The following is an 18,012-nucleotide window of genomic DNA, read 5'->3' as shown; positions in this document are numbered from 1 at the left end:
TTTCTTCCGGGCTTTACTTGATGTTTTGGAGTCAATCTCTTCTTTAGAGGTGGTGTTGTAGGCATCTGTAGCATGTTAATCTTTGTCAAGGGAGTCTTTTTTTGTTTACTCATCCTTCCAGTCATATTTTTTTCCATCATTGAATTTTTTCAATCAACTAAAATCTGCCTTCTCTCCCTCCCACTGCTCTTCCTACAATTGAGAAATAAAAACAAAACCCCTGTTACAAATAGTAAAACAGTAAAAAGTAAAACAAATCCTTGCATTAACCATGTCCAAAAAAATATGCCTCAATCTGTACTCTGAATACATCACCTATCTATCAGAATCCTGTTTCATCATGAATCCTCTGGCTGGTTCTTGCATTGATCAGAGCATTACTAGGTATTTTAGTTTTTAAAAAAATCTTTACAATATTGTAAACTGTACAGACTCTTTTGGCTCAGTTCATCTCACTCTGCACTGGTTCCTAAAAGTCTTCCAGGTTTCTCTGAAACCATTTCCTTCATCATTTCTTCCAGCACTTTAGTATTCTATCTCATTTATCACATAAACTTGTTCAGCCATTTCCAACTGGTGGGCATCCATTCAGTTTCTAATTCTTTGCCACTTCAAAAAGAGCTGTTGTAAATATTTTCATGCATCTTTAATTAGAGTTTGGTGCTAATCTCTCCTTTAATCTACCTTCCCCCTTATTCCCTCATTTCTCTTTTTTGTCCTTCCACCCCCCATTACCGGTTTAGTGAAATGTATTTTTATAAGTGTTTGCTTGTGGTTTTTCCCTTCTTTGACCAGTTTAAATGCGTGAAGTTGAAATGTCAGCCAGTCCCCACCCTCCTTCTTTGTATGGACTTTTACTTGTGCACCCCAATTATATGAGGTAATTTTTTCCATCCTTCCTTTCCCTATCCCCCAGCCAGTGTATTCTCCCTCTCCTTTTCCATTCTTCTTTTAAGATCATCAAAACATAATAGAACAATTCCCAAGCCCTCTAATTAAACTCTGTTTAATCCTAAAGAGAGTTAAGAGATGACACGTGTGTCACCTTCCCATATTAGAATATGAACAGTTTAGCCTTTTTTCTCTTCTTATGATTGTTCACTCATGTTTACCTTTTTGTTTCTCTTAAGTCTTGTATTTATACTTAAGAGTTTCTACACAACTCTGGTCTTTTCATCAGGAATGCTTGGAATTCTCATTTCGTTAAAGGTTCATTTTTTTCCCTCTGTAAGATTATATTCAGTTTTGCTGAGCAGTTATTCTGGGTTGTAAATCTATTTGTTTTGCAGGTAGGTAGCTCAATGGATAGAATACTGTGTCTGGAGTCGGGAAGATTTGTATTCAGATCCAACCACAGACACTAGCTGTGAGAACCTGGATAAATTACTTAACTTCTGTCTGCCTCAGTTTCCTCAAATGTAAAATGGAGATACTGATAACACCTTCCAAGGTTGTTGTGAGGACCAAACAACAACATTTGCAAAGTTTTAGCACAATGTCTGGCACATAGCGGATACATAAATCCATATTTCCTTTCTTCTGAAACATTATATTCCAAGCTCTTTGGTTTGTTTGTTTTTGTTTTAATAGTGGTGGCTGCTAAATTGTATGTACTTGAATTCTTTATTTCTAGCTCCTTGAATTATTTTTTCTTTGACAAAAATTTCGTAGAACTTTGAAGCCCTAGATTTTGGATGTAATGTTATTGGGATTTTTCATTCGTGGGTGTCTTTCAGGTAATAGCTTGTTCAGTCTTTCTATTTCCACTTGGCCTTCTGATTCTAGAGTTTTCTTTTGGGATTTCTTGAAATAAGATGTCTCTTTTTTTTTTTTTGGTCCTGGCTTCCAGAGCGCCATTGATTTTGAAATCAAATGTCCTTAATCAGTTTCCCAGGACAGTTGTTTTTGTTGTGAGATATCTTACATTTTCTTGTATTTTTTCAGTTTTTAAATTTCATTTTAATATTTTTTTTGTTTCATTTGTTTTGCTTGGTCCATTATAATTTTCAAGGAGTTTGTTGCTTGAATAAGATTTTGTGCCTCTTGTGACAAGTTGTTAATTTTTTTTCCAGTTCTTTCTTTCATAGATTCTATTTCTTTTCTACTTTTTCCTTTAGCACTGTCATTTATTTTTTTTAAAAAACCCATTTTCATGCTTTTAATAAACCTTTATCATTCACAGGAATATTAGTTTAACTTATACTCAAGTTATGTTTCTCTTTGATGCTTTGCTTTTAGTTATTTTGGAATCATTCTCTTCTCTGTTAGTGTCTGGAGCTTCCCTGCTAGTTATGGTAGAATTCATTTATCCTGACTTCAGACTTTATGTTAGGGTCCAATTCTGTGAACTTCTAGAGGAAATATCTGACCTAATCCTGCTGCTCTTTTCTTGAAACATTTAGTATTGCTTTATTTCATAATCTCAGGGACAGTTCAGACTGGGGACCTGCAATCTTCCCAGTGCTTCAAAGCGGTCTGACCCAGGGCAAAGTTTGAATTCTGCCCTACTGGTCTGAACTCTGCAAGTTCCTGACCAGGGTTTCAGTCTAAGCAAGATACCTATAGGCTTTCTTGGTGAAAGTTCCAGTAGACTGCTTCTGGACTCAGCTGTTGTCTGCCAGTTGGAAAGGTTTGCTGATTCAGAGTCGCAGAACTGCAGGTTTGTCTTTGGCCTGGGATTCCTGCTGTAATTATACCTCTGAAGGCTTCAGACTGGGTTGGAAGCTAGAACTGAGACGCTCTGTTCCTGGGGTTAGTGCCATACAGCTTCTGCTTGCTTCTAAACTTCCTCCTAAGTACAAAGTCTAAGGTCTATAACTAATCTTCCTCCTGGAATGCCACCCATAGATGTGCAACTCTTCAGCTGCTCTATATCTGTACCCAAAACTGGATAATGAGCAACAGAGTTGCTAGTTGGACATCTCTTCCTGCATTTTGCATAAGTGTAGGCCCATTTGTGCTGGGTTTGGGACATCCCTTTACCTTGGTACACAGCCTCTCCCTACACTAGAATGCTGTGCCTGGCCTTTCTTGGTTAGACCTCTCTATCTCCTTATTTTGCCTTGAACTAGAAAAATGATTCTCTGAATTTTTTCTTGGATTTCTTTGTTAGGACTGCGTATGGGATATTTTCCAGATCTATTTGGAAAGCTGTGAGATTGAGATTGATTGTACTTCTTCCTGCTACTCTGCCCAGTCTTTCTTTGTTTTTAATATTTTTTTTGGTTACATTTGAAATTCTGAGTTGTCTCCCTCCCTTCCTTCCAATCTCACCTTAGAAAAGGCCAGCATTTGATATAGATATGTATGTGAAACCATAAAATTCATTCTTTCATATATCAGTTCTTTCTCTGAAGGTAGGTAACATTTTCCTTCATAGTTAATTTGCGTATTCATTCAGAATTGCTTAGTCATTCAGTTACTCTTCAGATAACATTGCTGTATACAATGTTTTCTTGGTTCTACTTATTTTACTCTACATTATTTCATGTACTTCCCGTGTTTTTCTAAATCTACCTGCTCACCATGCCTTACAGCACAGTAATATTCCAGTCTTGCTTTCCAAATTGAGACTTTGTGTTAGGGCCAGATCGTGCACTTCGAGAGGGAATGTCTGGACCTTGTTTGGCCCTGATTTGTATTGTTTGTAGTCCTGCTGCTGCTTTCCCTGGGTATTGAATGCTATTATCCATTAAGTGGCAACTCTGAGGACTTATAAATTTTGAGTGCAACCAGAATGGTCTGATGTAGGACTAAGCCTGATCATTAACCCCTCTAATCTGGGCTTTGCAGACTCTTGATCCCAATTTGGGTTTGGTTGACACAATTGTAGGTTTGCCCCTGGTTGAAGTTCTAGTACACTGCTACAAATCCCATCTTCAGTCAGCTAACTGGATTAGTCTCAGCTCCCTCCCCTGGTTACTCAGCTTCAGGCCTCAGACTGAGCTGGCATTGAATCTGAAACCTTATTCTCAGGTCAAAGCCACATAACAGCTGCTCATTTCTACTCCTGTCCTTACCTAGTACACAGCCACAGGCCCAAGATTTTTCTTGCTCTCATACACATGTATTAGCTGAATTATAGTTGTGTGATTTGTCCTTTGTTCTTGAAGAGGACCATGATATCAGGAAGATGATGCCATGACTTGCAGATGAATTGTATTTAAGTGAGGGAGGGCTGTGCAAAGTTACCAGCCTCACTTTGTCCTCCAGAGCCATCTGGATCCAGTGGCAAGAAATAGATCAGGGTGCAGAGTGAGGGAGGGGGCAGGGGGCAGACCTTGGCCTTCTTAAGCTAAGGTCTTTCTGAGTTCTCAGTCTGACTGAGGTAATGCCCATTCAGTGATTAGGGCTGTTTAAAAAGTGAGCCAAGGGATGGCCCCTTTAATTAAAAAAAATGTATGTTTGTCCTTTGTGATTGAAGAAGACCATGCCATCAGAGAAATGATGACATGACTTGCACTTGACTTTGTTTTTGAATGAGGGAGGGCTGGGCAGGTCACCAGCTTCACTTCTCCTCCAGAGCCATCTGAATCCAGTGATCAGATATTCATCAGGATTACTGGAGATGACCCAGGATGAGGCAATTGGGGTTAAGTGACTTGCCCAAGGTCACACAGCTAGTGAGTGTCAAGTGTCTGAGGTGAGATTTGAACTCAGGTCCTCCTGACTCCTGCACTGGTGCTCTATCCACTGCACCAGCTGGCAAATAAAATCAGACAGGGAGGGGAAGACCTTCAGGGTTTCTGGTCAAAAGAAAAACAATTATTATTTACATTCATTCTGCTGGTTTCTGATTTCCACATTCTTTAAATACCTATTCTGTGTTTCTGAATTTCAGGTTTTTGCTGTTTTTTACTTTTTATTTGGTGAATTTAAAACAATAATTGAGATTGAATTGAAGGAAGAAAGGTACCTAAGAGAGTACAGGAGAATCACAGTCCTTTAGGGGGTGACATTCTAGGAAGATCTGACATGTGGTCCTTCAGGGAGAAATGAGGACTCTAATTCAACCAACATTTATTAGTTGACTATTACAAGGTGTCCCAAAAAGTCTTACTATGTTTTAAAACTTTGTTTTTTAAACTATAAAAATTTTGATTTAGGGCTAGACTGCGCATTTCTAGGGGGGGATATCTGGGCTTTATTTGGTTCAGATTTGTATTCTTTGGACTATTACTGCTTTCTCTGAGTGTGGAATTCTGTGTCCACCAAAAATCAAGGATCTTAATTCTATTGAAGATTAAAACTGCATTAAGACTTTGGTCACCCTTCATGTATCAGGCATTGTGCTAGGTATACAGAAACAGAAATGAAATAGTCCCTGACCTCAAGGAATTTACTTTCTACCAGAAAATCTTAGGTAGAATAATAGAATTCTTTTAAATAGTATCCCCGTATTTGCTTATATTAGGTATATGTAAAATAGCACTAGTTTTGAAATCTCAACACACAAGGGATATGTTAGTTCTTTAGTTTTAAGGATATTATTAGGGTCCTAATCTACCTTCCCAGTTACTATACCCTTATTACCTGTAGTTTCCATTCTTGGGAACAAAAATTCATTAAAGAAAGCTCTCCTTTATGGAAATGGAGCTATACTTGTGTTTCTGAGTAGCTTAAAATCATTTAAACATTAAATGTCTTTTGCTTATAGCTATTTAAAAATACCCTGGTGATTCAAAATGATTAATAATAATAATAAAGTGTACCCTATCTTTTTTCCTTAAGTACATAAAGAATGGTTCATGGACAAAAATATACATTATTCTGATTTCATTGGATAGATAACTACGGTCCAGAAAGATATTAGGCAAAGGGTTTGTTAAGAAAAGAGGTAAGATATGTTCAAGGAGAACAGCTTGTCATAGATGTAAAAGAAGGACAGAAATTGAAAAGCCAGTGGTGGGAGGGAAACATATTCTAAAAGTCTTATCAACAGGAAACCCTTGAACCATCAAGCTTCAAAGGAAAAGATAGAAACTTTGAGTGAGCAGCCTACAGAAATAGCTTGGAAACCATAACTTCTTCATCCTTTGCTATAACTTGGCCGTAGAGCTGTACTACCACCACTACAATTCTATCTTGCCTTTCCTTCCCATAGCCATATCCTTATGCTAGTGGTTAAGGTGGGGTAGGGAATCTTCTATAATGGTGGTTGTTAACCATATTTTTTTGACTTTTAATTTTGTATTGTTTTCGAAATAGAAACCCACATGGGAGATTGTTTATGAATGTTTTAGGAATATGACTATCTCTAAGAATGCCTGTTTTTCCTCAAGTATCTAGGCTTGACAATATCTATAGCTGTACATGTCTGCCTTTCATTTCTACTTACCAGAGAATTTCATATTCTCAACCTACACTTGAGGGACCAATCAGTATTGGGGCAGCCCCCATTAAGCATTAATCATACCAAGAAAGATCATCTAAGACCAAATTTCATATTAATACTACATTACATTTTAAACACATACACATATACTTTCTCAGACACAATAATTCTACTTGAAACCAATTGTTTCATAAATATACACTGGGTTTAAATTAGAATGGGATGCCATAGGCCTAAGTTCAGAGCTGAGCCTGAAAAGGTGGTTTTGGGCTTCTCAAAAAAGACTGCTGGACTAGGCCTTAACTGTAGAATGATAACTCAGAGCAAAAAAAAAAAAAAGCACACTTGGAGAATAAAGGAGTATTTTATCCATAAACAACAATAAATTACTGGACCCCTGTGCACTTGTGTGACCAGTGTAAACATTTTGGACTGAGGCAGTTTAAAATCATTAGGTGACACGGTTGGAAGCCAGTAAAACCCATTGCCCACTTCTTTGTCCCCTATGCTCTTATGTAACATATTGTAAACATGTTTATAAGCTATTGTGACTTATTAAAGATGGTTCCTTACTTTGGAGATTAGGGGAAAGGCCTATTTACTGTCTCCTGACTAGTTAGTTTTCCTTATGGTGCCTGAATCCACAGTGGAGAGATGAGCTGCTCCGTTGTGATGACAGACTTACACACTCATTAAGAAGACAGTTATATATCCAGGTGTCTGTAAGGGTTGATTATATAAGATAGAAAATTTAACTTGCTGTACTACTAAAGGAAGAGATCCTCAATCCCTCTTCTCTGGTCCTCCACCCTTGGAATGTGCCTCCTCATCCGCCTTTTCTAGCTACTCCCCTTCTTCCAAAGGGCAATGACCTACTTTCTAGTCACTGTTGTTGGTTGTACTTCTACCCTGAGCATAACGATAGGGGGAAATAAGGAGAAAGATAAAGATGATTTAAAGCAGGTAAGCTTTAAGTAGCTCCCCCATCCAATTCACATAAGTCAAGATATCACCTTATGATGTCATTGGCCCTCTCCTAGAGTGAAGGACAAGCCACAACACCCAATTTTACTTTGGCATGGTTTTTTTTACAAAATATTTAAATCAGGAAGATGCTCTCCCATATAGTCCAGAAGACTCCAATGAAGGGAGAATCCCTCTGACTTAGAGAGTCCACGCTTTCTGTTGCTTTTTATTTTCATTTGTACAACTTGCAAATTATTGCCCCTGTCTCTTTTTAAAATTCCCTATGATAAATAAGTAGCTATGATCAATCATTCTATCTAGCCAATATTAATGCTAATTAAATAAATGTAAACAAACTCTAAAGAATAGATAAGCTTTGGATTTTTGCATATGTTCTCCTGGTGACAAAGAGTAAAGAAAAATACTAGGCAAAAAAAAAATACCACTGGTTGCACTGTAATTGGACCAGGGTTCCCCATTCTCTTCCCTAAAAGGTAACAAAGCTGTCCCTAGGACTTGATTTGCCGCTACCTCACTTGGCTTTAGCTTCTAATCACCTAAGGGCATATAGACAGTCAGCCCTTTTAAATTTCTGAAGCCTTTATAACCTGCTTACTTGATTAGAGGCAATTCCATATGGAAATGAGTTTATGGGGCCAAGTCCAGAGAAGCTAAATAAAGCCATAAATCTTTGTGGCATATCCTTTATTAGGGCAAATTGAACCTCCTTTTGTTAACTTTTCATAGACTTGTAGGCCTCATTTCATCCCAACATAAAACCTGAAGTAAAGGTAGGCTGGTGTTGGGACCTCCTCTAAAATCTGGCACAGTTGTTAATTGGGATGAGGTGAGATGAGATGGCCTGGGACTCACATCATGGTTGAGTTACTGAAGAACATTGCAAATATGGAGGGTGAGGGGCAAATCACTTAACCCTGTTTGCTGTAGTTCCTCATCTATAAAATAAGCTGGAGAAGGAAATGACAAGCCACTCCATTATTTTTGCCAAGAAAACCCCAAATGGGGTCACGAAGCGTGGGACACAACTGAAATGACCATGTAAGAGCTGTAAGCATGCTCTTATCGGAGAGGCTTTCTAGTCATGGAATCCTATTAGTCAGCACACCAAGTAGGTCAAAGGCACCCTGATGAGTTGGAACTCAGAAGCTAGCAACAAAAAGACGCTTGGTTACACTAAGACCTGTGGACATGACCATGAGACCAATTACACTGCTCAAAATCATGAGACTGGCAGAGAGCAATACCTAGTAAAGACTGCATGTATTTATGATTTATGAGGGGAAATGTTTTATTGTTTTTTATTATTATGTTGTATCATTAATTCTATTGCTTTGCCACTGATTGTGGCCTGTGGCTAACTATATTCATATTAATCATATTAGAAGGGGCTTGGGAGCTACATATTTTGGGTGGATATGACTCCATGGAGTATCTTAAATCTGAAGTAGCTTATTTGGAGGGCTCATGTATAAGAGAAGGGTGCCCCAGGTGTCTCATATATGTATATTTTCGAAGTGTCTGCATTCTGTACCAATCAAATCTATATTCTTTTCTTTGTAATTCACTGGTCCTTCAATTTCTTCCCTATTTTTCTGAATTTACAGATATACATTCCAAGTCCTCATACCTAATCTGGTGATTTTTTCCAAAAAAGAAAAAAAATCATTAGCTTGAAGAATGAATGAATCCTCACTGCCTTCTGACCTCATGGACTTGAATGTCACTGCTAGGATTAAGTTTGCTGTATAAACATAGAAGAGAGCTTCTCTGGGACAGTGCATCTGCTAGTAGATGCATAGTTTTCACAGGTCAGTAAGCAGAAGTCTATAGATAACTATTCCCCTCGTGTATATAGGAAGGAGTCAGATAATGAATATACAATTTTATTCCATATCAAGTTTTTAAAAATATCCTTTCTGAAGTTCATATTAGCATATTTTCTAACTTCTTATTCTCATTGACCACCTTTCCAATTCGATATTCAGGTCCTTTCCACAATGGACAAGAAGATGGTCAGTTTTGTCCAGTCTTGACCTGCTGGATAATCTATTATTGTTTGCAAAGTAATCTGTATTTCCTCTATGGGGACTTATTCCTCATCCTTACTTCTGTTCACTCCTTTAGTCTATATTTTCATATGCACTCCAAATCAAAATTTCATTTCAGCATTCCCAGTGAATAATTACTTGACATCTAGAACTCTAAATTACTTAAATTTATTTTTAAAATTTCTAGTTCACACACAAGACTTCAACAGAATATCTTAAGTTTTGGAATATTTTGTCAGGTGTAAAACTATACATGACCATGTGCATTATAACTCAACAATTAGTAATAATAGCAGCTATTATAGTGTGCTTAAAAGCTAAGATTTCCACATATTATCTTATTTGATACTCACAAATAAACTTGCAAGACAGGTGCTAGTTTCTATCCCCATTTTACATCTGGGGAAACTGAGGTTCAAAGAACTTAAAATGATTCATCTATAGTCCTACAGCTAGAAAGTGTCAAATACCGGATTCAAACAGAGGACTCTCCTCAGAGTTCTTTTTATTGGACTGCATTATCTCTACTGAATAAATATCTTTATCTCCCGATCAACGTGGCTTGGTGCAAATGATAATCATAATTCATGCACTAGATCCACAGAGTTATGGATAGCAATTACATAGAATTTTAAGAGCTGGAAAGAATTTTAGAGATTCAATTCACTCATTTTTTAGATGAAGAAGTGGAAGCACAATGTAGTTATATGACTTGCCCAAAGTCTCACAGTGGCTGAGCTAGAATTAGAACCCGGGTTTTCTGCCCTTCAAGAGAATAATCTCATCACTACAAAATATCGCCCGTCAAGATAATGAACAGAACTCTAAGGAATTCCTAGGGGATAAATATTTCAATCATTTAAATGAAAATTTTCAAATACTTCCCTCCTTGCCCCTACACCCTGGCGTGAGAATTTAAAAATATGTATATATGTATGTATGTATATATGTGGATGTATACTCATATAAACACACACATTTATATACATGTCTATATGTGTATATAGATATAGCTATAGATTCAGGATTTCTGAGTGGATGTGACCCCAAAGAGTATCTTGAACCTGAAGTAGCTTATTTGGAGGGCCTATGAATGAGAGATGTGTGCTCTACATATTCCATATATGTTATGTTCCAAGTGTCTGCATTCAGTACTTATAAAATCTACATTATTTCCTTTGTAGTTCACTGGTCCTTAAATTTCTTTCATGCTCTTCTGAGTCTATAGATAAACATTCCAAGTCCTCATGCCCAATCTAGTGATTATTCTATAAAGGAAAAAAACCATTAGTTTAAGGGATTAATGAATCCTCTGCTGCCTTCTGATCCTGGGGATTTGAATGCCACTGATAAGGTCTTTTAAGCTTGATGTATAAACATAGTAGGGTGGATGTCCTTTGGGAGACTGTATCTGCTAATGGAATCATAGTTTCCATAGGCCAGTGTGCAGAAGTCTACAGATGATTATCATCCCTGTATACATAAGAAAGAATCAGACAAATAATGATCTACATATATCTATATATTGATGTCTAGAAAGTGAAGAGGAATTAAGAAACCTCTTAATAAGAGAGAAAGAGGAGAATATGAAAGCTGGTTTGAAGCTTAACATAAAAAAAAAAAAAAACAAACTAAGGTCTTAGTAAATGGTCCCATCACTTCCTGGCAAATACAGGAAGAAGACATGGAAGCAGTGTTAGATTTTATATTCTTGGGCAAATCACTGCAAGATAGTGACTGCAGCCATGAAATTAAGAAACACTTGCTCCTTGGAAGAAAAGCTATGGCAAATTTGGACAGTATACTAAAAAGCAGAGACATCACCTTGCCAACAAATGTCTGTATTAGTCAAAGCTGTTTTTTCCAGTGTCAATATTTGGCTGTGAGAAATTGACTATCAGGCAAGCTGAACACCACAGAATTAACACCTACAAATTGTGGTTCTGGAGAAGATTTTTAAGGGTCGCTTGGGCAGTAAGGAGATCAAGTCAGTCAATACTCAAAGAAATTAATTCAGGCTATTTGCTGGAAGGTCAAATACTGAAGCTGAAGCTTAAATACTTTGGCCACATAATGAGAAGATGGGACTCAATGGAAAAGACTCTGATTTTGGGAAAGATTGAAGGCAGATGGAAAAGGGAATGACAGGATGAAATGGATAAATAGTATCATAGAAACAACAAACATGAACTTGAACTAATTTCAAGAGATAGTGGAGGATGGAAGCATGGCATGCCACATTCCATATGGTCATGAAAAGTCAGACACAACCGAACAACAAAAGATCTAGGCATCTATGGAAGCAGTTTGGCTGAGTGATTTCTTACATTCATTGTGCTTACGAGGTTTTTCTCCAGTGAGTTTTCTGATGTTTAGCAAGGTATGTGTTTTGGCCAAAGGCTTTTCCACATTCATTGCATATATAAGGTTTTTCTCCAGTATGAATTTTCTGATGCTTTGTAAGGTCTGTGGTTCGACAGAAAGCTTTACCACATTCACTGCATTCATAGGGTTTCTCTCCAGTATGTATTATCTGATGTTGAATAAGACCTGAGCAATATCCGAAAGCTTTTCCACATTCATTACATTTATAGGGTTTCTCTCCAGTGTGAGTTTTTTGATGGTTTGTCAGATTTGTACTCTGACTGAAGGCCTTTCCACATACGTTACATTTGTAAGGTTTCTCTCCTGTATGGGTTCTCTGATGCTGAATGAGTGCTGAGCGGTCACTGAAAGCTTTTCCACAGTCATTACATTCATAAGGTTTTTCACCAGTATGAATCCTCTTATGTTGGATAAGAGCTGAACAATAACTAAAGGCTTTCCCGCATTCATTACATGAGTAGGGTTTCTCTCCAGTGTGAGTTCTCTGATGCTGAATTCGGCCTGAACGATCACTGAAGGCTTTTCCACACTCATTGCATGTATAAGGTTTCTCACCAGTGTGAATTCTTTGATGTTGAGTAAGGAATGCACTCTGACTAAAAGCTTTTCCACATTCATTACATTCAAAAGGCTTTTCCCCAGTATGTACTCTTTGATGTTGAGTAAGGTATGTACTCCGGCTAAAGGCTTTTCCACATTCACTGCATTCATAGGGTTTCTCTCCAGTATGAACTATATGATGTCGAATAAGGGCTGAGTAGTTACTAAAGGCTTTCCAACAGCTATTACATTCATAAGGTTTCTCTCCAGTATGAGTTCTCTGATGCTGAATAAGTGCTGAACAGTCATTAAAAGCACTGCCACAGACATTACATTTATAGGGTTTCTCTCCAGTATGAGTTTTCTGATGCTGAATAAGGTCTGAATAATAACTTAAGGCTTTTCCACATTGATTACATTCATAGGGTTTCTCTCCACTATGAATTATATGATGTCGAATGAGAGCTGAGTGGTCACTGAAGGCTTTCCCACATTCATTACATTCATAGGGTTTCTCTCCAGTATGAGTTCTCTGATGTTGAGTAAGGTGTGCACTTTGGCTGAAGGTTTTCCCACATTCATTACATTCATAAGGTTTCTCTCCTGTGTGAATTCTCTGATGCAGAGTCAGATGTGTGCTCTGGCTAAAGGCTTTTCCACATTCACTACACTTATAGGGTTTCTCTCCAGTATGAATTCTCTGGTGTTGAGTAAGGTATGTACTCCGACTAAAGGTTTTCCCACATTCACTACATTCAAAAGGTTTCTCCCCACTATGTATTCTCTGATGTTGAATAAGGGCAGAGCAATAATTGAATGCTTTATCACATTCATTGCATTTAAATGATTTCTCTCCTGTATGAGTTTTCTGATGATTTGTGAGGTATGTACTCTGGTTAAAAGCTTTTCCACATTCATTACATTCATAGGGCTTCTCCCCATTATGAATTCTTTGATGCTGAATAAGGGATGTGTGACCTCTAAAGGTTTTTTCACATTCATTACACTTACAAGATTTCTTCCCCTCATAGATTTGCTGGTGAATAATTAAATATGCATTTTGTTTGAAACTCTTTTCATGTGCATCACGTTTATATAATCTCTCTTCTGAAGGAACACTCTGTTGTGTAATAAGGATTGGCCTTGGACTGAAGTTTTTTCCAATGTGATTGGCTTCTGACCCTTCTTCTTTAATAGATGTTTTGATGTGGGAAAATGTAATATTCTGTAAATATTTCCCCTGGTTTCCCACCTGACTCTCAAATTGAGCTTTCAGTTTCCAGACTTCTCCCAACATAGAGTCCTGGGGAACACTGCTTGAGAGTCTTTCCATTAACATACTCTGGGATGATTTTTCTTCCTGTTTTGGAATTGATTCCTTGATTTCAGACCTAGTCTTTTAATCTGAAAGAAATTTAAAAATACAAATTTAAAAGCACAAAAATACAAATATCCATTTGTCTTTGTGTTGTGATGAAGAAGACTACTACGGTAAGAGAAAAATGAAACTAAAAATCATTCCTAGTACGTATACCTGGCATTTTACCTTTTAATTGCTAAAAAAAAGTATTTACCTCATAAATTCACCTAATGGTTACATAACACTTAATATTTTTCAAATTGTTATCAGATGACTTCTCTCATTTGAGCCATATGACTTTAAGGTAAATAAGCAGTATCCTCTGGGAACGATGAGATTCTCACGGTTCTCTATCTAGGTTTTCCCTAGTCACATGTAAATGACAAGTTCGATATTCTTCCCATACTGTTCATGTATAGCTGAGTGTATGTGAACTTGTTTTATGTTTCGATATAGACTGATAGGTTGTATAGAAAGAACTGGCAAAGTGCTCCAAAAAATGCAGCAAAGTTGTGATAGAAGCAGCAGCAAACTGCAAGAATTATTTGAATTAAGTCTTGGCTCAGATTCCTGCTTGTCATTGATGTTTCAGATTTGAAGTAAATTCCTAGGATGGGTAAAGCTCAAACCAAGTTTCTGATGGTCTGACCTTTGAGTCTGGGTTTACCATTATTTAGAAAGAGCTAACATGAAGGAGGAGTAGGCAGAGTGGCACATTGAATAAACTGCTAGGCCTGGGGTCAGGAAGACTAATCTTCCTGAGTTCAAATTTAGCCTCGATACTTAGCAGCTGTGTGACCCTTTCACTTAACCCTGTTTGCCTTAGTTTCCTCATTTGTAAAATGAGCTGGAGAAAGAAACAGCAAACTGCTCTAGTGTCTTTGCCAAGAAAATCCCAAATGGGGACAACTGAAACAACTCAACAACAACAGAAAAAAATATAAAGGAATGTTCAGCTGGGAGGTTGGAAGAGCCTCCAGGTTTAGAAATAGCATCTGTGGGAAAGGATGGCTCTATACCTGAAAAAGGAACCTCAATATTTTTTCTGCACACGTTACAGGAATAAGACCTCCAGTTCTTAAGACTGATAGAAGCAGTATATTAGAAATGATCTGGCTAACCAGTTTCCAAAAGAAGGATCCTCAATTTAAATAATATGCAATGCCTCTGAGAGATTCAATTATCATATCTATGCAAAGGATTATCAGATCTATATATGCAGTCCTAATCTCTCTCCTGAGTTCTACCAACTGCCTCTTAGACTTCTTAGACTTCGACTCAGACTTCTCCAAATGGCTATCCTGTAGCTATCTCAAACTCAACAAAACAGAACTTGTTATCTTTCCCCAAAACCCTTCCCCATTCAAGTATTAATGTTAAGGGCACCACTATCTTTCTAGTCACTCAGACTCATAAACGCAGTGGCATCACTGGCTCCCAACACTTACTCAACCCACCTATCTAATTCATTGTCATATATTGTCATTTCTACCCTTATAACATCTATCCTATACATCTCCTTCTCTTTACTTACACAACCATCAATGCAATTTAGGTCTTCATAACCTTTCATCTGGAATACAGCCACAGCATCATAACTGGTCTTCCTGCCTCAAAGTCTCTGTCTCTACTCCAATCCATCCTTCACTCAAGCTGCCGAAGTGACTTTTCTAAAGCCAGATCTAATCCTGTCAGTACCACCCATACCAACTCACAACAGTCCAGTGGCTTATAATTACTTCTAGGAACAAAAATAAACTCTTCTGCTTGGCATTCAAAGCTCTTCACAACTTGGATTCTTTCCTATCTTTCCAGTCTCCATATACCTCTTATACCCCTACTACTCACTCTTCAATGCAATCATGCTTTCCCGTTTACCACTCTTCACACATGACATTCCCTCTCTTGCATCTGTGCCTTCACACTGATTGTACCCTATGCCTAAAATGTGTATCCCTCTTATGTCTCTCTCTTAGAATCTCTGGCTTCCTGCAAAATGCAGGTCAAATGTCATTAGTTTTTAGTACCTTTCATCTACTCTCTATATATCTTTTCTGTCTCTATGTATATATTGTTTCCTCCATAAGAACATAAGCTCCTCAAAGGGAAGGATTGGTTTTTTCCTTTGTATCCTCAGTGCTTACCACAGTACCTGGTACACGATAAGTATTTAATAAATGTTTATTGATGGATTATAGTTCCAACTCTACAGCTACTTTTGTGACCTAGGAAAGGTGACATTCTCTCTCTGGGTCTTCGTTTTCCTATATGTAGAGCACCAGTGTTGCGGTAAATGATCTCTGGGGCCCCTTTTACAAGTTCTAATGTTTTATGATTCTGTGGCTATTAGTAACTGCTCAGTGGGAAGGTTCAGGGAGCTAAAGGACACACCTCTTTACAGCACCCTCTCCTCCCCCGGGGATCTGTCTTTTTATGTACCCATGTGGGGAAAGAGACAAAAGAAGTCAGAACGGGAGATGAAGATGTTAAAAAGGGATGTATCTTAAAAATTTCACTGAAGCTAAGATTAGGATTCAATCTAAGTCTTATTGTCATAGTAATCAACTCAGTGAGTGAGATAGAGGTTTTTAGTGTGATCTTCGCCAATACTGTGTTGTGACACGGTTAGTATATGGAAACAGACTAAATAGGAAAGGCTTTGGCTAGTATCAAATTCTGTCACTTACCTAACTTTCTAGGGCTTAGACATAGAATTATAGAATTATAGTTAAAAGGACTTTTGGAATTTATCTCGAAAAAAATCTCACATTGATATTGTCCTGATAAGTTTACAAAGTACTTTCCTTACAACATCTCTGTGAGGTAGTTAAGTGTCTGCATTATTAACCCCTTTTTATAGATGAGGAAACAGGAGTTCAGAGAAATACAGAGTCTTGTCTATGGTCACAAAACTAGTAAACTGTTGCTGGGGTTTCAGCCCAGGTCTCTAACTTCAAATCCAGAGCTCTTTCTACTATATTATGGCCAGTTACTCATTTTACAGATGACTCACAGAATCTAAAAGTTGGAAAAAACCTCAGAGAACACTATACTTCAGAATCCCTATCCAACAGCAACAAGTGGTCATCCAGACTCTACTCTGATCTCCAATGTGGTAGAACCCCTGGCCTCCAGAAGCAGCTCATTCTACTTTTGACAAGCTCTAATTATTAAGGTTTTCCTTACATCAAGCATTAATCTGCCTCTTTGGAACTTTTACTTACCACTCCTAGTTCATCCACCTGGTGCCAAGCAGAACTAGTCTATCCCTTATGTATATGATCGCTCTTCAGATACTTGAAGATAACTATCACATATCCCTTAGTATTCTCTAACATCCAGTGCCTTCAGCTGATCCTTGCATGGCATTTTCTCCAGACCTCTCACTATCCTAGTCACTATCCTTTTGGACTCTAGTTTATTAGTCTTTCCTAAAGTGTGGTATAAGAAATGAAAATACTCTAGAAATAGTCTGACCAGAGCTCATCTTTCCCCCCAAACCCTACCGTTAACCAAACTTGGTTAAGTGTATCACAACTCTTCTGGTTTCCCAAATTCAAAATGCTGGGGTGATCCTCCACTCCTAAGTCATCCTCACTGGTTGCCAAATTCTGTTGTTTATATCTCCAAAGCATCCCTTTAAGCTGATTCCCTTATTTCTAATTATCACTACAGTCATCACTTTTCTTCAGATCCACATCACCTCTCACCAGGACTATTGCAATGGCTTCCTAATTGGTCTTTTTGCCTCAAGCCTCCCCCATACCAATCTGTCAACATACTGATAAAGTCTATGCTTTGAGCACAGATATGACTATGTCCCTCCTCTACTCAATAAACATGTGTTCCCCTATTATCTTTAAAATAAGATATTAGCTATTTTGCTTTGAAAGTCTTTTACAACTTGGCTACAACTTATCTTTATTAGAGTATTCGTACATTATTTCCATTCCCAAATTCCATAGTCCAGTCAAATTTACCTTCCTTCTGTTGCTCAGAAATGGCACACCATCTCTCATCTCTATGCATTTGCACTAGCCATCTCTCATGTCCAGAAAGCACTTCCTCTTTACTTTAAAAAAATATTTGTTTTGATTAGTCAAGATCTATCTCCCACCCCAATTTCCCCCTCCTCCACTGAGAAAACAAGAAAAACAAAACCCATTAAAAACACATATAGTCAATCACAGCAAATTTCCACATGGGCTATGTCCAAAAATATATTTGTCTCATTCTGGATGTCTCTTCACCTTTCAATCAGGAGGTGGATAGCATATTTCATCATTGGTCCTCTGGAATTCTGATTCATCATTATATCAATAAGAGTTCAGTATAACGGTATTTCAACATATTTATTA

At 37.6% G+C, this 18,012-nt stretch overlaps 1 protein-coding gene across 2 annotated transcripts in view; it reads right to left on the bottom strand.

Moving 5' to 3' along the window:
• Window positions 1-18,012, bottom strand: part of LOC140525518 (uncharacterized) — a 98,718-nt gene that overhangs the window by 17,211 nt on the left and 63,495 nt on the right. Inside the window, exons 1-2 of one of the 2 annotated variants that reach the window (XM_072641008.1) lie at window positions 11,712-13,711; window positions 4,008-4,014 (exon numbers count right to left, since the gene is read on the bottom strand). In XM_072641008.1, coding sequence (XP_072497109.1) covers window positions 4,008-4,014; window positions 11,712-13,633 — 1,929 coding nt within the window. In that variant the 5' untranslated portion in view covers window positions 13,634-13,711. Of the gene's footprint in view, window positions 1-4,007; window positions 4,015-11,707; window positions 13,712-18,012 lie in introns of those variants that run through there. The other variant, XM_072641009.1, reaches the window with a different exon arrangement.

Source organism: Notamacropus eugenii, chromosome 2, assembly GCF_028372415.1.
Source record: "Notamacropus eugenii isolate mMacEug1 chromosome 2, mMacEug1.pri_v2, whole genome shotgun sequence".
Lineage (NCBI taxonomy): Eukaryota > Metazoa > Chordata > Mammalia > Diprotodontia > Macropodidae > Notamacropus > Notamacropus eugenii.
Note: the sequence above shows the minus strand (reverse complement) of the source record. Positions and strands in the feature narration are given on the sequence as shown.